General features: G+C 35.7%; 1 protein-coding gene across 1 annotated transcript; it reads left to right on the plus strand.

The window, feature by feature from the left end:
- The first annotated feature begins 5,458 nt into the window (after positions 1-5,458).
- LOC121993897 (3-ketoacyl-CoA thiolase 1, peroxisomal-like) lies at positions 5,459-18,379 on the plus strand. Its single transcript, XM_042548159.1, has 14 exons — positions 5,459-5,712; positions 5,839-5,915; positions 14,530-14,614; positions 14,785-14,911; positions 14,998-15,096; positions 15,174-15,241; positions 15,349-15,456; positions 15,537-15,614; positions 15,992-16,124; positions 16,213-16,309; positions 17,361-17,484; positions 17,566-17,674; positions 17,948-18,025; positions 18,106-18,379. Exons 1-14 carry the CDS (start codon positions 5,464-5,466, stop codon positions 18,150-18,152), a joined length of 1,479 nt encoding a protein of 492 aa, XP_042404093.1. The 5' UTR covers positions 5,459-5,463; the 3' UTR covers positions 18,153-18,379.
- Positions 18,380-20,968: the final 2,589 nt, after the last annotated feature.

A 20,968-nucleotide genomic window follows, 5' to 3' on the forward strand; every position in this document is an offset into this window, starting at 1 on the left:
GTCACTATCACTATCACTATCATCAATAAAAAAACCTTCAGGCTTGTAATATGAATACGGAAAGTTATTCAGAAATATTGTAATGAAAGGAACATGGGAGTTTGTTGCTAAGTATTTAACCAAATAGGATCATTTAGTTCCTATAGAATCTATCACTAAAATACCCCTAGAAGTGGATAGGGCTAAATGGAGCGAGAAGGGTTTTCCATGATATGAGAAATGAAAACTATTAGCCTCACTGGGGTTTGTAAATAAGTGATTATCTGATAATGAGCAAGGAATATTTATCTTTATGCTAAATAGGATTATTAACTCTTAATTCATTAGTACTTTTTATGAATGTCAACTAAGTATCGTAAGTAAATTGATCTCGGTTATTCAATCATTTGATAACCAGAGTCATTCTTTGATAAATGATCACTATGAGTCAAAGTTAATAGAATTTGATTAATCCTTTTTTCTTTTTCGATCGTTAAGGTGGAGAACTGAACTAAGAATTCTCTTTCTTCATCATCAACCAAATCATTGTTTGTGACCAAAGATTCTATTTTCTCATCAATTCAATTACCGTTCACCCCTTTTCTTTTTCTTATCAATGAATATATCTCTTTACTTGTACGGTTTAGATGTCTCGTATTTCTCAAAAAAAACAATTCAATTGTTGGGATTTTGTATGATACTTCTAAGATCGGTGAGATTGATATTCAAATATTTCTTCCTAGAATGTATTGATTTGACCCCATAAGCGGAACTACTAACCAATAGCATGTTTCCACCAGAAGCATAAACCCATATTTTTTTCAAGAAAATCTCCTAATTATTCCAGAGCAACTAGAAAGAGATTCTTTAACTAGAAAGAATTCAAATCAGATTTAGATGTACGATACCTATACAAAAAATTTTGCAACTTAATTATGTATGATGGAATAATCAAAGATTTAATCTTTTCTAACTCTGTTTGTAACTCACTAGAGGCTCAAGGAACAAAAAGAAGATGAATGCGAACGAGATATCTAGCAACAAGAAGAAGGAAAAGGATTGAATAAAGGAACTCCCGAGCATTTGTTAATCTCAGTTGTGTCTATAGTAATGGAACAAATTACTCGATATTTTGACAAATCATTTCTTCGGATAGAAGAAGATTCTAGAAATACTTACTCGAAATCTCACTTATCATACTCGGAATCTTACTTTTCAAACTCATTGTGGAAGAATCTTCTGAGGAATTGGTCATGATATATTTGATACATGCATAATATCTCTCAAAATGGATACAAATTTGTGTCGTCTACTTAGTATGCTTATTATTGACAATGGTTCTGAAAAAATCTCTAAAAAAATAGTGAAATTAGATATTTCCACCCTGTCGAAGTAAGGAATTATGACATATATGTTTGGAAGAGAGTCCATTTTGAGAGATTGAAAAGAGCACTATCTCATTGAAAGATTCTATACATCTACCCTTTCTATAATGTTCCGTTCCTATTATTATTTATGATAGAGTTCAGATCTTAGATGTAAAAATAAGAAGGTGGATTAACTCAAATAATTCAAATGTTGAGTTAATTGATATTTATAATAATTTCCAAATGAAAGAAAAGAAGTATTTTTATAAGCACTTCTTCTTTTTTATTCTAATAGTTAATCTTACCAAAGATAAATTTTTTAAAGAAAATTTTTTCGAAATATAATGACTAGAAGAGTCATTGAGAATAATGATCCACATAAAAGAGCGGCATAGCTTAATAATATCATCCTTACATGCATCATTAACTATTGAGATTGTAGAGCAGCTACTGTTGGGATCTTGTAGTGGTGGTGCAATATGAGTACAGGCAGAATGACGGTTTTGGCGAAGTAGATGCTAGAGTTAGACTTTATCTTTTTAAGACGAATTTACCCCGCACACGGTGCTCACGGAACATGGTAATCGTCTTTCAAGATACAACGACTTTATCTAGCGATAGCAGCACTGCAAATCGTAAGACCTCCGAACTAAAGAAGCTTCTTGAACTCTCCAATGCAAGTATGGAATGCATTCTTGCTTTTCTTAGAAGGAATTGAATGAGTGAAATGAAGATATGAGAGATCTTATTTATACTAAATGAAGGGGTATAAGAATCTCTTGGTTCAATTAGATCTCATCCATCTATTTTAATTTGATGATGTAAATCGTATCCTTTCCTAAGAGATACAATATCTTTTCATTAGATGCCACCCTTTCAGAATCAATGAATGAGATTAAGCTATCCAAAGGGCACTTAAACCTTTCAAGTTGGATGAACAAGATTTGTCAATCTTGATCCAACGATCTAGATTTAATTTCTCATTTAATTTAAATTTCCAACAATCCCTCACATGAATGAAAATTAATACATGCATGTTATCACCTAAGGATAGTTCAATAAAAAAATTATTACATCAAGAGAGGTAGTTTGTGGCTTTGAACCTTTCGTAGTATAATACCATCGAATTTACTAGGCTGTTTAGTGAACATGATGTCTTGAACTATTTAACTGTTTGTGTAAACCAAGACAATGGTACCTGCACAATAACTTTTCTCACTTCTTTATAATTCTCACTGTTTTTTTCCGTTTTGGTCATGGACAACATCTTGGATTCATAAATATTTCATTGAAGTAACCCATCTTCATACTTATATAGGTGACCTCCTATAAAGTGTATCCTACCGTACTCTACTTTTTCAAGTATAGGAGTCATTAAAAGTTTATAACTTAACCCCACTGCATATCGTAGGTAGCAGTTTTCCATCCTAGGAATGAGAGGGGAACTAGTCCAAGTGTTTACGCGAACTTTCATAATTTCGTTGCCCCATTGAACCAAGATATTGGGATCTCCAATTAACAAGGTTGGGTTACCACTATGAATGTTCTTGTTTGTAGATTTTTAATCTCATTCCTCTTGATGTGCTGATCTCTATTCAAACCTTTTGTAAATGGATCCGCTAAGTTATCTTTTGATTTGACATAATCGATAGAGATAACTTCGTTAGAGATCAATTGCCTAATGATATTATGTCGTCGATGAATATGTCGTGACTTACCATTATACAAGTTATTTTGTGCCCTTGCAATTGGCGATTGATTATCACAATGTATCATCACGACATGCACTGATTTTTCCCAACATGGGATATCTTCTAAGAGGTTACGAAGCCATTCAGCTTCCTCTGCAGCTTTATCTAAGGCTATAAACTCATATTCCATAGTTGATCAAGCTATGCAGGTTTGTTTCGTGGATTTCCATGACACTGCTCCGCCACCAATGGTAAATACATATCCACCGGTGGATTTAGAATATTTTGTATAAGATATCCAATTTGCATCACAATAACCTTCTAGTACCACTAGATATCTCGTATAATATAATCCATACTCTAAGGTATATCTTAAATATTTAAGAACCCTTACTAATGTCTTTCAATGGTCATTATTTGGATTACTTATAAATCTACTTAATTTGTTGACCGCATATGCAATATCCAAACGTGTGTAGTTAGTGATATACATTAAACTGCCAATTATCCTTGAATATTCCAATTAGGATACAAGTTCACCATGGTTCTTATCCAAATACAAACTTAAGTCCATCGATGTTTTCACAGGGAAAAAATTAAATACATTAAATTTCCTTTGCACTGTCTCAATATAATGAGACTCACAATCTTAGATTAATTCTTTAAGGTCAAACTTTAATTTGTTTTAAAATAATATATTTGTATAATGAATATTTTTAAATTTATCAATAAAATATTTGGAAACTAATAATAAATTAATGTAATACTAGTTTAATTGCTCTTTTAATTTTTTTATTGATCAATTCTAATTTTGAAGGGAAGTTTTAAAAGAAAGATAATATTATGTATAATAGATTTTTCTTCGGGATCCTGCATTGATTGATATTTCATGCACTAAGGTATTTTTTTATCGATTTTAATTTTGATAAATTATTAATCAAATTTATTTAATAAAAAATATTTAGCTAGTAACTTTAATGAGCACGAACATAATAATAATAATATAAAAATGATAATGAAGGAAAAGAATAAAAAAATTAGAGGGAAATAATAGTATAATATTAATATATTTTTGACTTTTTTTTAAAAAATATCAGTTACTAATAAATGAAACCAATAAATATTTTTAATTTATTAATCAAACTTAATCTAAATTAATTGTTTATCAATAAAAAATTCAAAATTACCAATTACATTTTAATAAAAAAAATACTAACCGAATATATCTTTAACAATAAAAAATTAAAATTATTAATCAAATTTAATTTTAACTAGTAAAAAAAATTTAAAATGATTAAATTTAACTTTGATTTATTACAAAATTAAAAATGATTTGTTAAATTTAAAAATTAAAAATTATTAACCAAATGTCATTTGGTTAGTAAAAAATTATAATTACGATTAAAATTTAACCGATAATTTTAAGTATTTATCATAGATCATTGTGCTTCTATTTCAAGTTATAAATAGTTGTAGATGATTTGATAATAAATTATAATCACTTAGACGGGATAATATAGTAGTAAGAAAAAAGGCATAGCCTTCGACTGAACTTTAAAATTCTTATCTAACAGGATAAGCTAACCCAGGAATAATTCGACCACAAATAATGTCAATGATTGATAAACTAAATTGATGGAAATGATACCAAGAAGTACATCTATTACCAAAGAGATGTCAACGCATAATCAAAAGATATTGGGTTCTTTGATTGTTCATCGCATGAGTTCCCCGATTTATTTTGATGTCAGATGAAAAAATTCTATAAGATCGAATTAATCACATAAGAATTAGTCAATTGTTAATTCGATTTATTATTATTTTTTATTACCAAAGAGATGTCTCGATAAACAAGAATGTGTTGAGAATTACACTAATTTTCACTGATTTTAGCCGTTGATTTATTGAAGAGTTGTCTAATTGAATTTATTGAATTCAAAAACATTAATAATTTCCCATAACAATATATGCTTGCTATCTACTTTTATAGTATAAATGCAAAAAATCAATCACATTTGGTAATGCGTTAAATAATTAGTATATAATATCAAATTATTTATAAGTATTAAAACGGTGATGTAATAAATATTAATTAATAAAATCTTATACTTTTAGTTATTTTTTAAAATTTTCCTTTTTTGATTGCTTTTTTTTTTTAATTTAAAATTATTATTATTATTATTTATTAATTTCAGCATATAATATAGTATATTGCATCGTGACCAATAGATCTGTTTTTAATAAAGAATCGTTATATTTGAATAAAACTATCTTCAATTCTTCATGAGTAAAACTAAACCACTGGAGATGAACGACCGTCTTCCGCCCCTCAAGGAAAAAAAAAGTTATTTTTTATTTATTTAATTTTGTTAAGTGATTGATTATATGCAAAATTTGTAATTTCCAAAATAGAACGGTAGCTCGTTATGGAAAAGCACATTTTAGATTTCACAGCCTCCTTTCCGATTAATCGTCGTCCTCTCGTCGGATTTAAAAAGTCTGGCCTCCCACCGACCGATTCACCAACTCAAACCAGACAGAGACCGGAGATAGAGATAGAGATAGAGATAGAGAAAGAGAAAGAGAGACTAGAAATGGAGAAGGCGATCGACAGACAAATGGTTCTCCTCCGTCATCTTCAACCTTCTCCTGCCGTCCAACCTGCGATCCTCTCGGTAACCATTCTATCTGACCTGGATCATGTTTTGATTAGGGTTCTATTCTTCCAAATGCCACCCCTGTTTTGATATAGTTAACTGTGTAGTATTGACGTTGTTCTTCGTCTTTGTTTTATTGATAAGACTGAGGTGTGTGCGGCCGATGCCAATGCTGCAACGTGTCAGGGTTCTTCCTCTGGGGACGACGTGGTTATCGTGGCGTAAGTCGAACCTTTTTTTAGAGTTTGGTTTTCTTGAGTAGTATTTCTTTTCCAACTGCACTTAATGGTTAATTTGTTCCAAATAATGGTGCTCGCTTACTGGATGAAATACATAAAAATGACAAATTGAAGCCATAGTGAGAGAACACAAACGAGCAACGCAGCATAGAAAATTATTGTATTACATAAATTAGAAACATCACCTAGGACTGAGAATATCAAAGAGCCAATTTGCACAACAATTGTGGGAGGACGAGTGAGGGAACTATTGAATCCATCCCTTGCATTAGCGAACCAAATTTCACGTGTTGCGCACATCCGTGCAGTCATGAATTTAGTGTTGGACCATGTCTAGTTCATTAGATCGTGCTTAGGATTTCAGGAAAAATCCAAAAGTAGAGGTTGGAAAGTTGGTGATTGAATTGAAATATAGGGATATAAAAATATGAAATATTTATCTTCCAGAAAAGACTAAATCTTTATTCAGGGCACTAATCGCTCCATTCTAATTGACAAAATTATAATATTTCAGAAAAGAATACAACTTTGAAGTCTAGGCAGTTGATTAAAGGCCATTGTAGTTTCCTTTGATCTCAACTCTATGATTTAAAATTTTGTACCATGTCACCTGGAATAGTTGAAACATATCGTTTCAATAAATTACTAAAATTCAAAACTACTAGAAACTATGAGTATAGTGTCCTACCAACATTGAACACCTTTTGACATGCTACAAACTATGTTAAGTTGAAGTAATGTTTGTTATGTGTTTTTTTTTATCTCCTTTTTCCTCTATTCAATTCTCTATTATGTGGCAAAAGGCGATTCGCTCGCCCTAGCGCCCCTGCCAACTCGTCCCTAGGCCAACACGGAGGAGGTAAACCACAGGTGACTACTAGCTATTAGTGCAAGTGGTCAAGGCATGGGGGAGGTCATGCTCAGACGCGCCGAGTTTCGATCCCAATACCTTATGTGACAACACCCCATGTCTTAACCATCGCACCGCCTCGAGGGGACCTATGTCGAAACATCAATATGGTACTGAAATAGTACAATTCAATTCGATGTCCGAACTTTAGCACAACTTGAAATATTAAACCTTGTTCAATCCTTTGCCTAATTTCCAAACCACTACATCTAATATGTATCCTTATACACTTTAATTACACGATATATTAGCTTGAGGGAAATAACTTGTTGGAAATTATTATCATAATCAATTGATTGAATAGGGCATTGAATGTCTATTTTACATAGTGGTGTTAGATGGGTTGGCTAGTGGCAGGGTGGGCAAATCTGCCAAAAACCCATCATATGGCGAGTTGGGGTGTGCCGACCCGCTAGCCTGGCGGGTTGGGAAATTCCCAACCCAACCCAAGGTGGGTCGTAGGTTAGGCATCCCACAAGCCCACGGAAAAAATAAAAAAAATATAGAAAATGTTGAAATTTTTAAGTTTGGGTTGCGGATTAGGCGGGTCAGCCTACGACCCCATTGAATTTTCACTTTAATTATAAGCTTTGATTTTTTTTCTTCTCAATCCGCTAGCCAACCCAAGCCTGCCACTGGTTGGCCCACTCGGATATGCAACCCGCAAGGGCTAGCTCGTTTAGGCCCTCTTTTAAATGAGTTGATAACATTACAACTCAACCTGTTTAAAATGTTTGGTGGGGCGGGCTAACCCAACGGGGCAATCCAAATTGATAGCTCTAATTTTGTGAGTAGATTGTCATAAATTAATTTTTCTTTCACATGAATGAGAAATTAATATATGAGATTATTTGAGTTATGAAGGGTTGGACCCATTAAATCAGATAAAGACACTGGCTTGTAGATGAGCGAAGTTTATAAATACTAACTTGAGTATGCATAAGTATTGATTCTCATAGGATTAGTAAGGGGTGTAATTGATGGATAAATTGAAATTGACAAATGCAAAAAGTAAGCTATAAAAGAGATTAGTATGAATGGGATTTAATTAAACTCAATTAATCAAATTAATCAATTTAAAACCTATACATTTGATTTATTAAATTAAAAAAGTTAATTAATTAAAATAAGAAAATGTTTCTTGAAAAGATGCACTCCTAGATATTGTGTCTTTTTCTCCTGAGAAGAAACCCTTCATTCCTATACTCAATTGACTCAATTTTTAAATTGTAATTTCTCTTGAGTTTTTTTATCTCCCTCTTTCTCTAAAGAGTCTTAATGCTTTGAAAGTTCAACAAACCTAGAAATTTAGAGTGCTAGATCCTCTTCTGACATGAGGGCTCAATACAAGAGTTGATCCATTACATCGACCATCTCCTCAAGGGGGCTGAATTGCGATATATAAATTTAGAAAAGCTCTCTGTGATTTTATCTTTCATTGCTCAGAGACTTAGGCCTTATTTTGGATAACTCCGGACAATAATCAAAGGCCAAGCCTTGGCTGACTTCTAGGCCAAAACCACTTGCCACATAGAAGAAGAGCCTTGGAAGATCTTTGTAGATGGACCCTTTACTAGTGAGAGGAGTTGAATTGGGATCGTGTTAATCCCACCTCACACCAATGAAGTGAAACTAGCTATCCAACTTGGATTAGGGCCTTTAATAATGAGGGTGAGTACGAAGTTAACCAATCAAATTACTTAGAGGTATGCTCTGGCTCCTCGTCGTTAACCAACCAAGTCAACAATCTTATGAAGTTAACCCAATTAGTAGTCAACCAAGAAATATGCCAAAGAATATGAATGAACCGAGGAATTCGGTGATGTCATCTTTAGGCAAATCCCAAGGGAGGAAAATTATAAGGCCGACGAACTCTCTTGCTAGTTGGTCGATTTAGCAGGTTATCACATAGATCGCGCTCATCTCATAGGTTGGGTGCTTATTTGTGCAAGAGGAGCCTGGCTGGAGAGTAGTGTTATCCAACCTTCGATGGGCTGAGCTTCCAAAAGATTTGCTTAAAGCCCAAGTTGCTAAGAGGAAAACTCTCCTTTTCTTGATCATCAATAGGGTCCTCTACAAGAGGTCGTTTTCTCGACCTCTCCTTACATAGGTTTGGAAGAGGACAATTATGTTCCCAAAGAAATTCATGAAGGTTGCAGTGGTAATCACATAGCCATTTTCGGAAGGCCTTGTTGGCTAGGTATTTTTGGTAAGTATTTTTGGCTCACCATGATAGAGGATATTGTCCATCTAATCAAAGCTTACTTGAGTTACCAAAAACATCATTGACTTTAGAGATGACCTACTAAGTTAATGGAGGTGGTTGTGGTGGCTTGCCCCTTCAACCAATAGGGAGCAGACATTATAGGGCCTTTTCCTACAAGTTCTTAGAGGAAACTTCTCATTGTGACCATTGATTACTTCTCCAAATTGATCAAGGTCAGCCCTTAGACGGGATCACCAAGGAGACCATAATGAAGTTCTTGTGGAAGAACATTATTTGCTTGGTTTAGACTCCTATGGAAGTTGATAATTGATAAAATGTAACAATTCCAAAGTATGAGGATCCAAGCTTGGTGCTGTGAACTCAAGACCTAGTAGGTCTTCATTTTGGTCACTTACCCTAAAGTAAGTAGAAGTCACCAACTGGAACATTGTACAAAGACTCATGACTAAGTTGGATCATGTGGGTAGAAGTTGGATAGATGAATTGCTGAGTATATTGTGGCCCTATTGCACCATGCCTAGAGTTGCTATAGGGGAGACCCCCTTTAGTTTAGTGTATGGGTCGGAATGGAAACTGCTCGAATCCAAGCTTACGAGTAGTTGCGATATGCTAAAAATTGAGTTGCAAACTTTGACTCGATAAGGTAAGAAGGGGGAGGGCTTCTGCTTGCATGGAGGCCTATAGAAGTCGAATTTGCTATGCTTATAATGGGAAAGTGATCCCATGCTCCTTCTAGTTGGGAGATTCAATCTTGCAAATAGCATAACCTGCGGGAGAAGCTGATAAACTACTGGATCTAAATGGGAAGAATCTTTTAAGGTGTCTTGGAAGTTGAGCTCGGGAGCCTATTATCTATAGGATGCAGAGGGAAAAACTCTCAAATGACCTTGGAATGCTTTCCACTTGCGGTCCTATTATAGCTAGTCAGGAACTTTGTAACCTAATGGTTAGTTCCATTGACAACATTGTATTGATTATCTAATATATAGTTCAAACTTTATTGCAAAGAGTTGGATTCTTGGTAATGCTCTTCCTAACTCATGGTCATGGGATTGAGCATTCCCACTACCAAAGGGTTGACTCACAATGCTATGCCTGACCTAGTTGCGAGATTGAGTATCCCCTTAGTAGTGGCCTAACCGACTCGACAACGCTCTCCCACTACTAAGGAGTTGGCTTGAAATTCTCTCCTTGACTCAGTTATGGGATCAAGCATCCCCTAAGCAACGTTACCTTCCCACTACTAAGAGTTCGACTTAGACACACTCTCCTTGACCCATGGTCATAGAATCAAGTATCCCTATTAACAACAACAACAATCTCACTACTAAAGGGTTGATTTGACAAAGCTCTCCTCAACCCACGCATGATCGAATATACCCTTAGGAGCAAGGACTCTCCCACTACTAACTTGGCAATGCTTTCCTTGATTTATGGTCGTGGGATTGAGCACTCCCCTTAGCAATGGTGACCCTCTCATTGCTAAGGGGCCGACTTCGACATGTTTTATCAGACTCACAATCGTGGAATTGAGCATCCCCTTAGAAGCAACCTCTCTCCCACTACTATGGGGTTGACTCGGCAACACTCACCCCAATCCACAATCGCGGAATTGAGGATCCCCTTATCAGCAATGATCCTCCCATGCCTAAAGGCCAACATGACAACACTCTCCCCCACTCATGGTCGCAGGTTAGAGTATCCCCTTAGTAGTAATGGTCCACCCACTACTAAGGGGTCGACTCGGCAACGCTCTCCCTGACCCACAATCTTGGGATTTAACATCCTTTTAGCATCAACAACCTTCCCACCACTAATGGGTCAACAAAAAGGGGATGCTTACCCTTGGAACCATCTAAGTGAAAGGGAACATGCAAGGAAGGCAAAGACTTACAAGAGTTGCGGGAGGCAAGGATTACAAAGGTTGAAGGATCGGAGAAGGTAAAGTTTGTGAAGGTTGGAGGATCGAAGAAGAAACATAGCACAATAAGGGAAGCATGCGCAAAGCCTTATAGACTTTTCCCTCATTAATGCTAGTGGAAGGACGGTGCCTTGGATTGGTCAAAATCCTAGATTTAATAAGGATTAGTCACCTTGGGCTCTACTAGTCCTCCATCCAAGGGGCGTGAAATGACCTAGCAGATTTGGCAGACTAGAGTAGACTTGTGTGAATGATGACCCTCGGGAATGACAAATATCGTAGATTAGAGTCATGAGTTAATCTAGAGATACCCACGCCTTATCTTCCTTATTTGAAGATTAAGCAAAAACTTAGAGAAACAACATCAAATTTCTTTATGAGAGAGGGACCATTATTCTTGCATTATTGGTAGTGATCAAGGCTATCGTTCCATGTGTGGCAATGGGGCAATTTAAAATTATTTAAATCTACTAGTATGGCTCTTCCTAACTTGAGCTTAGTGTGACTACACTCCTCAACCTAATTTGAAGGGGAAGGGGCTTGTGCTACCTCCAAGTGATGATCCTCTTTCTAGCTCATCAAGGTGTGCACATGGATAGGCTCTCTGCTAGTAAACTCGGGACACATGGTGTCAAAGCACCATACACTACTCAACGTCCGAACACCACCTCAAGCTTCTAGAGTTCTTGATTCCCTGAGCGCTTCCTCCAACTTCTAGGTTGCTTGGTGCCCCGAGCACTTCAGTTGGAGTACTCGGTGTGCTTGGCACAACCTCAGACCTCTAGAGTGCTCGACCTTATAAGCACCTCCTACAGTTTATAGAATGCTCAAAGACTCCAGCACCAAACGCTACCCTTAGGATTTTTATCGAACTCTGTACTAATCTTGAATGCTTTGTGCCTTTTTTTGTCTCATTGTCAACCACATCCATCATAGGGTCGATTCTGTCAAGTATGGCTCTATGCCCTACCCAATATGACCTATCAAGATGATCCATAATTGAGTAGGCCTCCTATCAGTAGTAGGCATCATGGAGTACGACGCCTAGACCATTCATGCACATACCCACATTGACGCCCGTACTACATAATACAGTCACCCTTACATCGTGACTACAATATAAAGAGGTAAAACCATGGTAAGTTCTCATTCTCTTTAATTCCCTCATTGCATTCTCCTTTAAAAACTCCACCATCAGAATCTCACTTAAGCATCGGACGGGCTTTGCTAGACACACCCAATGCCCTCAGATGAGTGTTAATCTATGTAGGTTTGTCCACGTCATTAACGTATATGGAGGAAGTAGATTTTTGTCGTAACACTTGCTAAGTGTAGAATTCATGCTTGTACTTGCATTTCTTTCGCTCATGTTTTCTTAACCTTTAAATAATCATGGCTATTTTTAGTGTTATAAATGGCGGTGGCAAGGGCGCTCAGTGATCGCTTACTGCCTCGGCTAGGGGTGTAAACAAACCGAATCGAGCCGAATATGCAGAAAAATTTAAGGCTCGAATTCAACTCGAAATAGGTATATTCAAGTTCGAGCTCGATTCGAAGTTTGAAAAATTCAAAATGTTTGGTTCGAGTTCGGTTCGAATTAGGGCTCGGGTTCGAGCTCGGCTCGAAATATTTGAACATGTTCGTGAACTATTCGAATTATTGCTCGAAAATAGGTTCGAAAGGCTCGAAATTTATTTATTTAATATATATTTAACTTATATTACGGTTCGCGAGCGGCTCGAACAATATAATTTGGACTCGAGTTCGGCTCGAAAAAAAGTTCGAACATGTTCGAGTTTGGCTTAAATTCGATAAATTCGAATACGAATCGAATATTTTTCAAGCCGACTCGAAAAGCTCGTGAGCCGGCTCGATTCATTTGCACCCCTAGCCTCGGCCGCCTAAGCGGTGCTTAGGCAGTGTTTAGGCGATTGATTTTTTTTTACCATTTTTTTAATAATATTGTAAATAATTATTATTCTTTATAATATTACTTTTAATAATATATATTAATTTAAAATTTAAAATTTAATCTAAATATTTTAAAATAAAAAAAATATTTTTTTAAATATATATATATATATATATATATATATATATATATATATATAAATTAATGAAATAATTTTATTATGCTTTGATTAAGTCTATTTAAATTACTCCAATCATATCTATGAGTTGATTAAAATTATTAACTTAAAGTTATTTAGTTAACTTATAAGGTGCGTATCGAGTCCGATGCATTGTCGGGACTATGCGATGAATTCAGATTTATCGCTAGGTCCGGGCAATCCGTCCGGGCCTGTTGCAGGGCTCGGCCAATGCGTTTGGGCTCGCGCAACGTGTTTGGATGTGTCCCAAGGCCCGAGCAATGTATCTTGGCTCCTTGCAGGCTCGAGCGATGCTTACGGGTTCGGACAAGTCATCGGGCCTAGGCGATGTGTCCGGACGCGTTGCGGTGACCAAATGACAACAGCTGTGGTGCTCCAAGTGTGGCAGTGATGGAAGGAGGTGAGTTACTATCTAAAGCACTGCCTTAGACAAAGGCGGTGTGGTTGATGCCCGCCACCTGCCTAGGAGGTGCCTAGGCAACTGTCTCGGCTGCCATTTAGAAGGCTATTTTATGGATCAATATAGATAAAAGGGCATCTTGATGCATGAAGCTCCAACCAATGTGGGTCATGAAGAAGGATTATAATACATTGGATCTATTGTATGCAACCGTATTCAGCATTGCAAACAACTATTTCTCCAACTCGAACTTCTAACCTCCAGGTTATACGGTAGCAACTTTACCGTTGTACTATATATAGATATGTAAAATTATATGTGTGAACTATCGTTGATAATCAATTATATATATGAAGGGAGAGAAAGAGAGAGAGGTAGAAAAGGACTACCTAAAGCATTTATGAAAACCAATTTACTGTAACTCTAACTTGGTGTTAGAGCCACACTTTTAACCTCTTCTTCTTGTTTATCATTCCTCTTTCCCTAACTAAAATCCCCTTTCTTATGAGTGTACTATTTTACCTTAACTCTAATTTGGTGTTAGAGCCACAATTTTAACCTCTTCTTCTAGTTTATAACCTCTCTTTCCCTCACTAAAATCCCCTTTCCCAGGAGTGTTGGCATTGCATCTCCTTTCATTTTGCATCGTTTCTCTTTCGTGATGCAACATAGCTCAAAGCTCATTGTCTGTGTTGTGTTGGCCCTGTCTTCATCCTATCTTGTGTGACTGTATGTTGCGTCAATAGTATCTTGTTGCAGCGCACCATGCCATAGTATCTTTGCCTCCAAGCAACGATAGTCACAAGACTCACAGCTATAGTTTGACATTCACTTTGTAAATCAATTTTTTGATTAAATGAGAAATTAATGTCTAAAATTATTCGACCGATTAATTTAGCAAACGAGTACCAAATTTTTTCCAACCATATAACTTTGTATATAGAACTCACTAAGAAAAGATGCAGAATGAACTTGGAAGTTCTCATTTTTCTTCATATCAGTTTGTTAATTTTTTAATGCAAGACAGTGCTTGCCGAACTCCCATTTGCAAGTCCAGGAAAGGGGGCTTCAAGGATACATACCCTGATGATCTTCTAGCACCTGTTCTTAAGGTTATATATTTTCTCAACATTTTTGTCATTGCCATTTTAACTGCAGAATGCAATGTTTTGTAAATACAGACAAATTACATTTTTATTTCACTAGACACTTCCATTTTGTCTTTCATTAGTTATGTGTTATGTGTTATGTTGATGGGTATTTTGGCATTTGCCATATACAGGCATTGTTGGATAAGACTCAATTGCACCCAAATGAGGTTCGTGATATTGTTGTTGGTACAGTCTTGGCACCAGGATCTCAAAGGGCAATTGAGTGCAGGATGGCAGCGTTTTATGCTGGATTTCCAGGTTGTTTTGACTTTCCTAAGATCTTTATTGGTCTTGCATACCTAATATTTCCTTTTAACATTTCTGTTTAATGGGGGGAAAAACAGATACTGTTCCTATAAGAACAGTCAACAGACAGTGTTCCTCTGGTCTCCAGGCTGTTGCTGATGTTGCAGCTTATATAAAGGCTGGTTTTTATGATATTGGTTAGTCTAACTATGCTTTTCTTGGTTCTAAATGTTCCTGGATAATCTTGATCCTTTATCTGATCTGCATTGTATAGGCATTGGTGCTGGGTTGGAGTCAATGTCTACAGATCCAGTCAAATGGGATTGGCCTCACAACCCCAAAGTATCACTGTGCTATCATTTGATTTCAATTTTCTTTATTTGTATGTCACATTAGATGAGCAAAAATTGATATTATGAACACAAGAATTATATATTTAAATAATACAGGCATTGATGTTTGCTCAAGCACGAGACTGTCTACTTCCAATGGGCATTACATCAGAGAATGTGGCTCATCAATATGGCATAACAAGAGAGGAGCAAGATCAGGCTGCTGTAAGTTTTTTTGTCTATATTGTTCTTCCAACAATCCTCATGTGCTATTTTCTTCAATTCTTGATTCATTTCTATTTTAGGTTGAATCTCATAGGAAAGCAGCTGCAGCAAATGCTGCTGGAAAATTTAAAGAAGAAATAGTTCCTGTTGTTACCAAGGTAAAAGAAGTAAAAAATTTCTGTCCTTTATGATCTTATTTGTAGTAGTTTTGAATTGCCTGTTCCTTAAAAGAATGGCCATAATGATTGAGTAAAGAAAATCATCAGGGGAAATTCACATTCAAACGGAAGTGACTATTTGTTGATTTTTTTTTATCAAGATTGTTATTCCTTGACAACTATCATATTCTTTTTTGGAAATATTCTTGAGAAAATCTGTTACTTGTAACCAAGAGACAAGTCTGATAAAATTCCTTTTCTCCAAACTCTGGAAGATCATATTGTAAACTTTGATCTTATTCTAAACTTTACTCTGTGTCTCTACATTATTGATTTTCACCTATTCTAAACTTTGATCCCGCTTCAACCTATTAAAGATTGTAGATCCAAATTCTGGAGAGTCCAAGCAAGTCATAATTACTACAGATGATGGTATACGTCCAGACACATCCATGTCAGTTCTCACAAAACTTAAACCGGCTTTTACGAAGGATGGAACCACAACAGCTGGTATTAGAAGAATTTACTTTTGGATTTTGTTTATTTGACAGACTGTCTTCTTGTGTATCAATCTTATTTATAAATTCCACTTTCCCAGGTAATTCTAGTCAGATCAGTGATGGTGCTGGAGCAGTCCTCCTCATGAGAAGAGAGATAGCAATGAAAAAGAAGCTCCCAATAGTCGGTGTATTCAGGTTTGTTATGTGTTTTGTTCAAATTTTCAACTTTTATCATCGTATGATTTGTTTGACTTTGTAAATTATCTGATTTCGCAGCAGAATAAAAGGTAAAGTCAGTCCTTATTTTTGAACATTTTATCTTGACTTATGAAGAAGTATTGATGGTGCTTATTTTTATATCACAACCACCACCATGCACGGAAGGATCGGGTCAATGGCCTTTCTGGTTTCTCTCCTTGCAGGAGTCTATATATGCACACAGATTTTACCCAAGCATTCTTTCATTTCTATTCTAAGAACTGGTAAAATGGATCGATGCAGTGATAATGAGTATAGAAATCAATTATTAAACATAAGTGGTAACAACAGTAAGGCTCCTTAGTCATCATAATGTTGTCAAGTGGATTTTTTCTAATTGATGCAGTGGTCTTTTTCATCTTTTTAAAATAAGCATATGAACAAATCTGTAGCATCAAGCTATTAAAAGTGCATCGAAGTATTTCTTCAATATTTAACTATGTTTGGTGAGAAGGGGAATCTTGGTGCAATAATAAAGTTGCTGCCATATGATCTTGAGGTCCCATGTTCGAGTCGTTGAAATAATCTCTTGCAAAATGTAAGGTAAGGCTGTGTACAATTGACCCAATGTGATCTGACCCTTTCGGGGGACCTGCATTGACGGGGTTTCGTGCATCGGACTGTTTTTTTTTTTTTTTACTATGCTTGGTGATTGTAGAAGGGGAGCCTTGACACAATGGTAAAGTTGTTGCTTTGTGACTAAAAGGTCACGGGCTCGACTCCTGAAAACAGCCTCTTGCAAAAAAACAGGGTAAGGTTGCATACAATGGATTCTTCCCCGGGACCCCGCATAGCGGGAGCTTCGTGTACCGGGCTACCCTTTTTTTTTCATGCTTGGTGATTGTAGATTTTACAAATAGTATATTATGTGAAAAGTCAATGCTTAAGTACATTTGTTGCAAAATCTAACATGGCAGTCGGAGTGAATATTTGTAGATAACAAAGTGTTATCCTTGTGGTCTGAGCTTCCCTTGTAATGTGCAAATAGGAGTTTTGTTGCAGTTGGAGTAGACCCTAGTGTCATGGGAGTTGGTCCTGCTGTTGCAATCCCTGCTGCAGTGGAGGCTGCTGGTCTTCAGCTCAATGACATTGATCTCTTCGAAATCAATGAGGTAGTTCTATAAATCCTACTCTTTTTGTTATAAACTCCATGAGGAGAATGCAAACACATACAATTTAGTTCTTTTCTTCAGGCTTTTGCTTCCCAGTATGTATATTGCTGCAAAAAACTAGGCTTAGACCCTGAGAAAGTAAACGTCAATGGGGGAGCTATGGCTCTTGGACATCCTTTAGGTGCTACAGGTATTTACAAAATCCTATGTTCCCTTTCAATTGTTTTCTCATGATCGCTGTTGCTTCAGCAATGAGCTACTTATACTAATTGAGTCTTGAGAGTAATTTCAGATGAAATCAAGTTTATGTTATATGCAGTATTAATTGGTATATTTAGATTAAACCACCCGCGTAGTTTAAACGTTCAGATATATTGGATCTCAAAGTTTTCTTTTATTTTGTCCTTATCAAATTTTGGATATGAGAAATCCAAAATGTTTGATTCCTTTACCCTTTTGTAAGGTGCCCGTAGTGTAAGTACTCTCTTGTACGAAATGAAGCGACGTGGCAGCCGGTTTGGAGTCATTTCGATGTGCATAGGTGACAGACATACTCACACATTGTTCATTCTCTTCTGTTTTGTGTCAAACAATCTGATTTGTTACTTGATAATGTTGTAGGTTCTGGTATGGGAGCTGCCGCTGTGTTTGAGAGTGGTTATGATTAAATTTTGCCAATTAATTTAAGCATAGTTGCTTTCAACATGATAATTGTGACACTTTGATATCTTGTTTGCTTATTTCATCTTACTTTTTCATTTAAGATTCTGGACTTGTATTGGATAGAAGGGAGATTAGGATGGTGACAGGCTTGAAATGATAAACAATCCTACCATTTAAGACATTAATAATTAAATTTCAAATTGTGTTTCATGACACAATCTTCTATACAAAAGCACCTCAATTTTCAAGTGTTTTGTTTACAAGTTGAGAGAGATCACATATGTGGTGATATATACACCACTTGATGTGTTGTAATTCTTTGAGCATATGTAGTTTATACTAAGTTAACCACCTTAGTGGTGAATGTTGCTATAATGTAATCAAGAGCATCATGTAATTGTTGAGAAAACTAACATATTTAGCCGTGTAGGGTTTATTAAAATTGTGGTTTCAAATTAACCTTGATGACTTATTGTGATAGAATATGTTTTTTCGAGTACGCATCATGACCTACTAAAAAGATTCAATTCGAGAACTACTTTTAAAATGATTCCACTATGCATATATTTAACTTATGGTCGCTCATCCAATTGGTTCTGATATAGTCTTCTACTTACCAGGATCCTTAAGTTCTTCATCAATTATTTCTTTATTTCCATAAAACCAATGTATGTTAATAATCCCAAATTTAAGCGTTTGAGGCAATAAGAGATCCTATAGAAACTAGGCAATATCTATCAAATAAGTTTTTTACCAGTCATGTCCAATGTAGGTTCTTTAATTCTCAACAGTATTCTTGTGTGCTTATGTCCATGTGTAAGATTGGTGCTTCTGGGGAAACATAATGTTCGCTAGTATAATGTGAGGACAATATCCTTGTCTCAAGATAATTATATAACTAGGGATGATTCTAGTAATATGGCCTTACACTTTATACTCATTTGTATAATGCCGAATAACAAACATTCCTAAGATTTTGCAAAATAAATTCTTGCTAAACAGTTACTTGGTTAATACAAAATAAGCCCGAAGAGTTAAAATGCAAATACAAAGACACAAACATATAATATGGTTTGGTTGCCCTCTCTTGGATTCTACTCTACGATTATAATCCTTTAGGCGGATCACCCTAAAATTAGTCATTAGTTTTCTCCTTTTTAGTTAAGTAAAGGTGTAGAAATCTCTTTCAAAGTGCTTAAGTGCTTTAAGGAATTACAATGAAACTCTCAAGAAAGCAAAGAAAGATTACAATGGAGCATAGAATACTTGCGATATAATTGAGAATTGTTGAATCCTCCGTCAAGTCCTTTTACAAGCTTTCTTCCATTGCCACTCTGCTGAGGGTCGTTGCTGTCATAACATTTATCTCAACGGGTGACATTCATCAATCGGTTGTCCTAGAGTTTTAATCAAATGGATCTTTCCACATTGTCTCCTGTAGTATTAGTTGACTAGAGTTTTCATTATTCTACTGATGCTTAATTAGTCAACTCACTAGTCGACTTAACCAATGATTAATTAATCACTTCGGGTAACCAATCGACTGCACCATATCAGGAATTATTTCAAATCACAAACTCTTCATTTGGGATTCGAGGTTTCACCGATCAACTAACCATGTCTAGCAGTCAATTGGACCACGAACAAAACCCTTTTATTCTATGATTAAAACCCTAAGTCCACAACTCAAACATCAGTCAACTAGAGTCCACCTCTAATTGATTGCCACATTGATGAAAACCAATTCTATGGTCATGTTGTCACCTCTATCCCCTACACAAAACCAAAAATATAAGCACCATATCCATGATGATGATTTAAGGTCAAAAGATTTACTCTGATCATATAAATACCTAAAGTTGAAGCTTTTGAAGTTACCCTTTTTGCCTCTCTAAGAAACCATTTACAATTTGCATTTTAATGACTCCACGTCTTTCATCCTCCTTGGTTTCTATGTCTTTGATTTATACCTTTTTCAAATGTTGCTAGAAGGTCAAAAAATGATTTTTAAAAATCTTTTTCTTGGACTTCCACGTACCTTTCCTTTAGTAGCATTATCCACCAAACAAGCATCATCTTTTGACATCCTCTAAATCTCAAGTTTGGCTAGAAAGACTCTAAATTCTATTTTGGTCGCCCCAATAAACTAAAAATGACTCAAGTTGACTATTCGAGCAAATGTAGTCATTGAGAGACTAATCTCTTTGGGTAGCCAACTATAAATCTTGTCCAATCGACTTCCCATCCTTTGATCAGCTAGATAGAAGCCTTTAGTTTGGTGTTTCTTAAATATAAATACTCTCCTTGAATCCTTACGTTTAATTGACACAAGAGTTGACTTAAATGAGATTTTATTCTATTCTATTCAATTGAATCTACTTGGAGGTGCTTACTACAACCTAGGACCTATTGTCCCTTAGTCAAATTTGACTTCTTATAAGACACGAGGTAAGAATTATACATCATCTTCAATAAAGATGCCAAAAGTGAGAATCCAAAGATTACATTCCCTTGTAATCTCTCATGCATGGCTCACATACTTCAACATTCAATTAAGTTATGGATTAGTCATATCAATGCCCTCACACTCATTAATATTAATCTCAAGTCCGGACACATTAAGAGGTGTTGATGACGTATGAACATCCTCTTCAATTAAATTCATATCATGAATAACCCCTGAGATGTCGCTTTTAGTAATACATACCAATTTGATTCATCATTGTTTCTAGAATAGAATACTTACTTTGCTTGTAATGTTAAAATGAAAGAATCACTTTCAAAAGTTCTTAGCCTTTGGTGTAAGTTGACTAGTGTAAAA

The sequence above is a fragment of the Zingiber officinale genome, chromosome 6A (assembly GCF_018446385.1).
Source record: "Zingiber officinale cultivar Zhangliang chromosome 6A, Zo_v1.1, whole genome shotgun sequence".
NCBI lineage: Eukaryota > Viridiplantae > Streptophyta > Magnoliopsida > Zingiberales > Zingiberaceae > Zingiber > Zingiber officinale.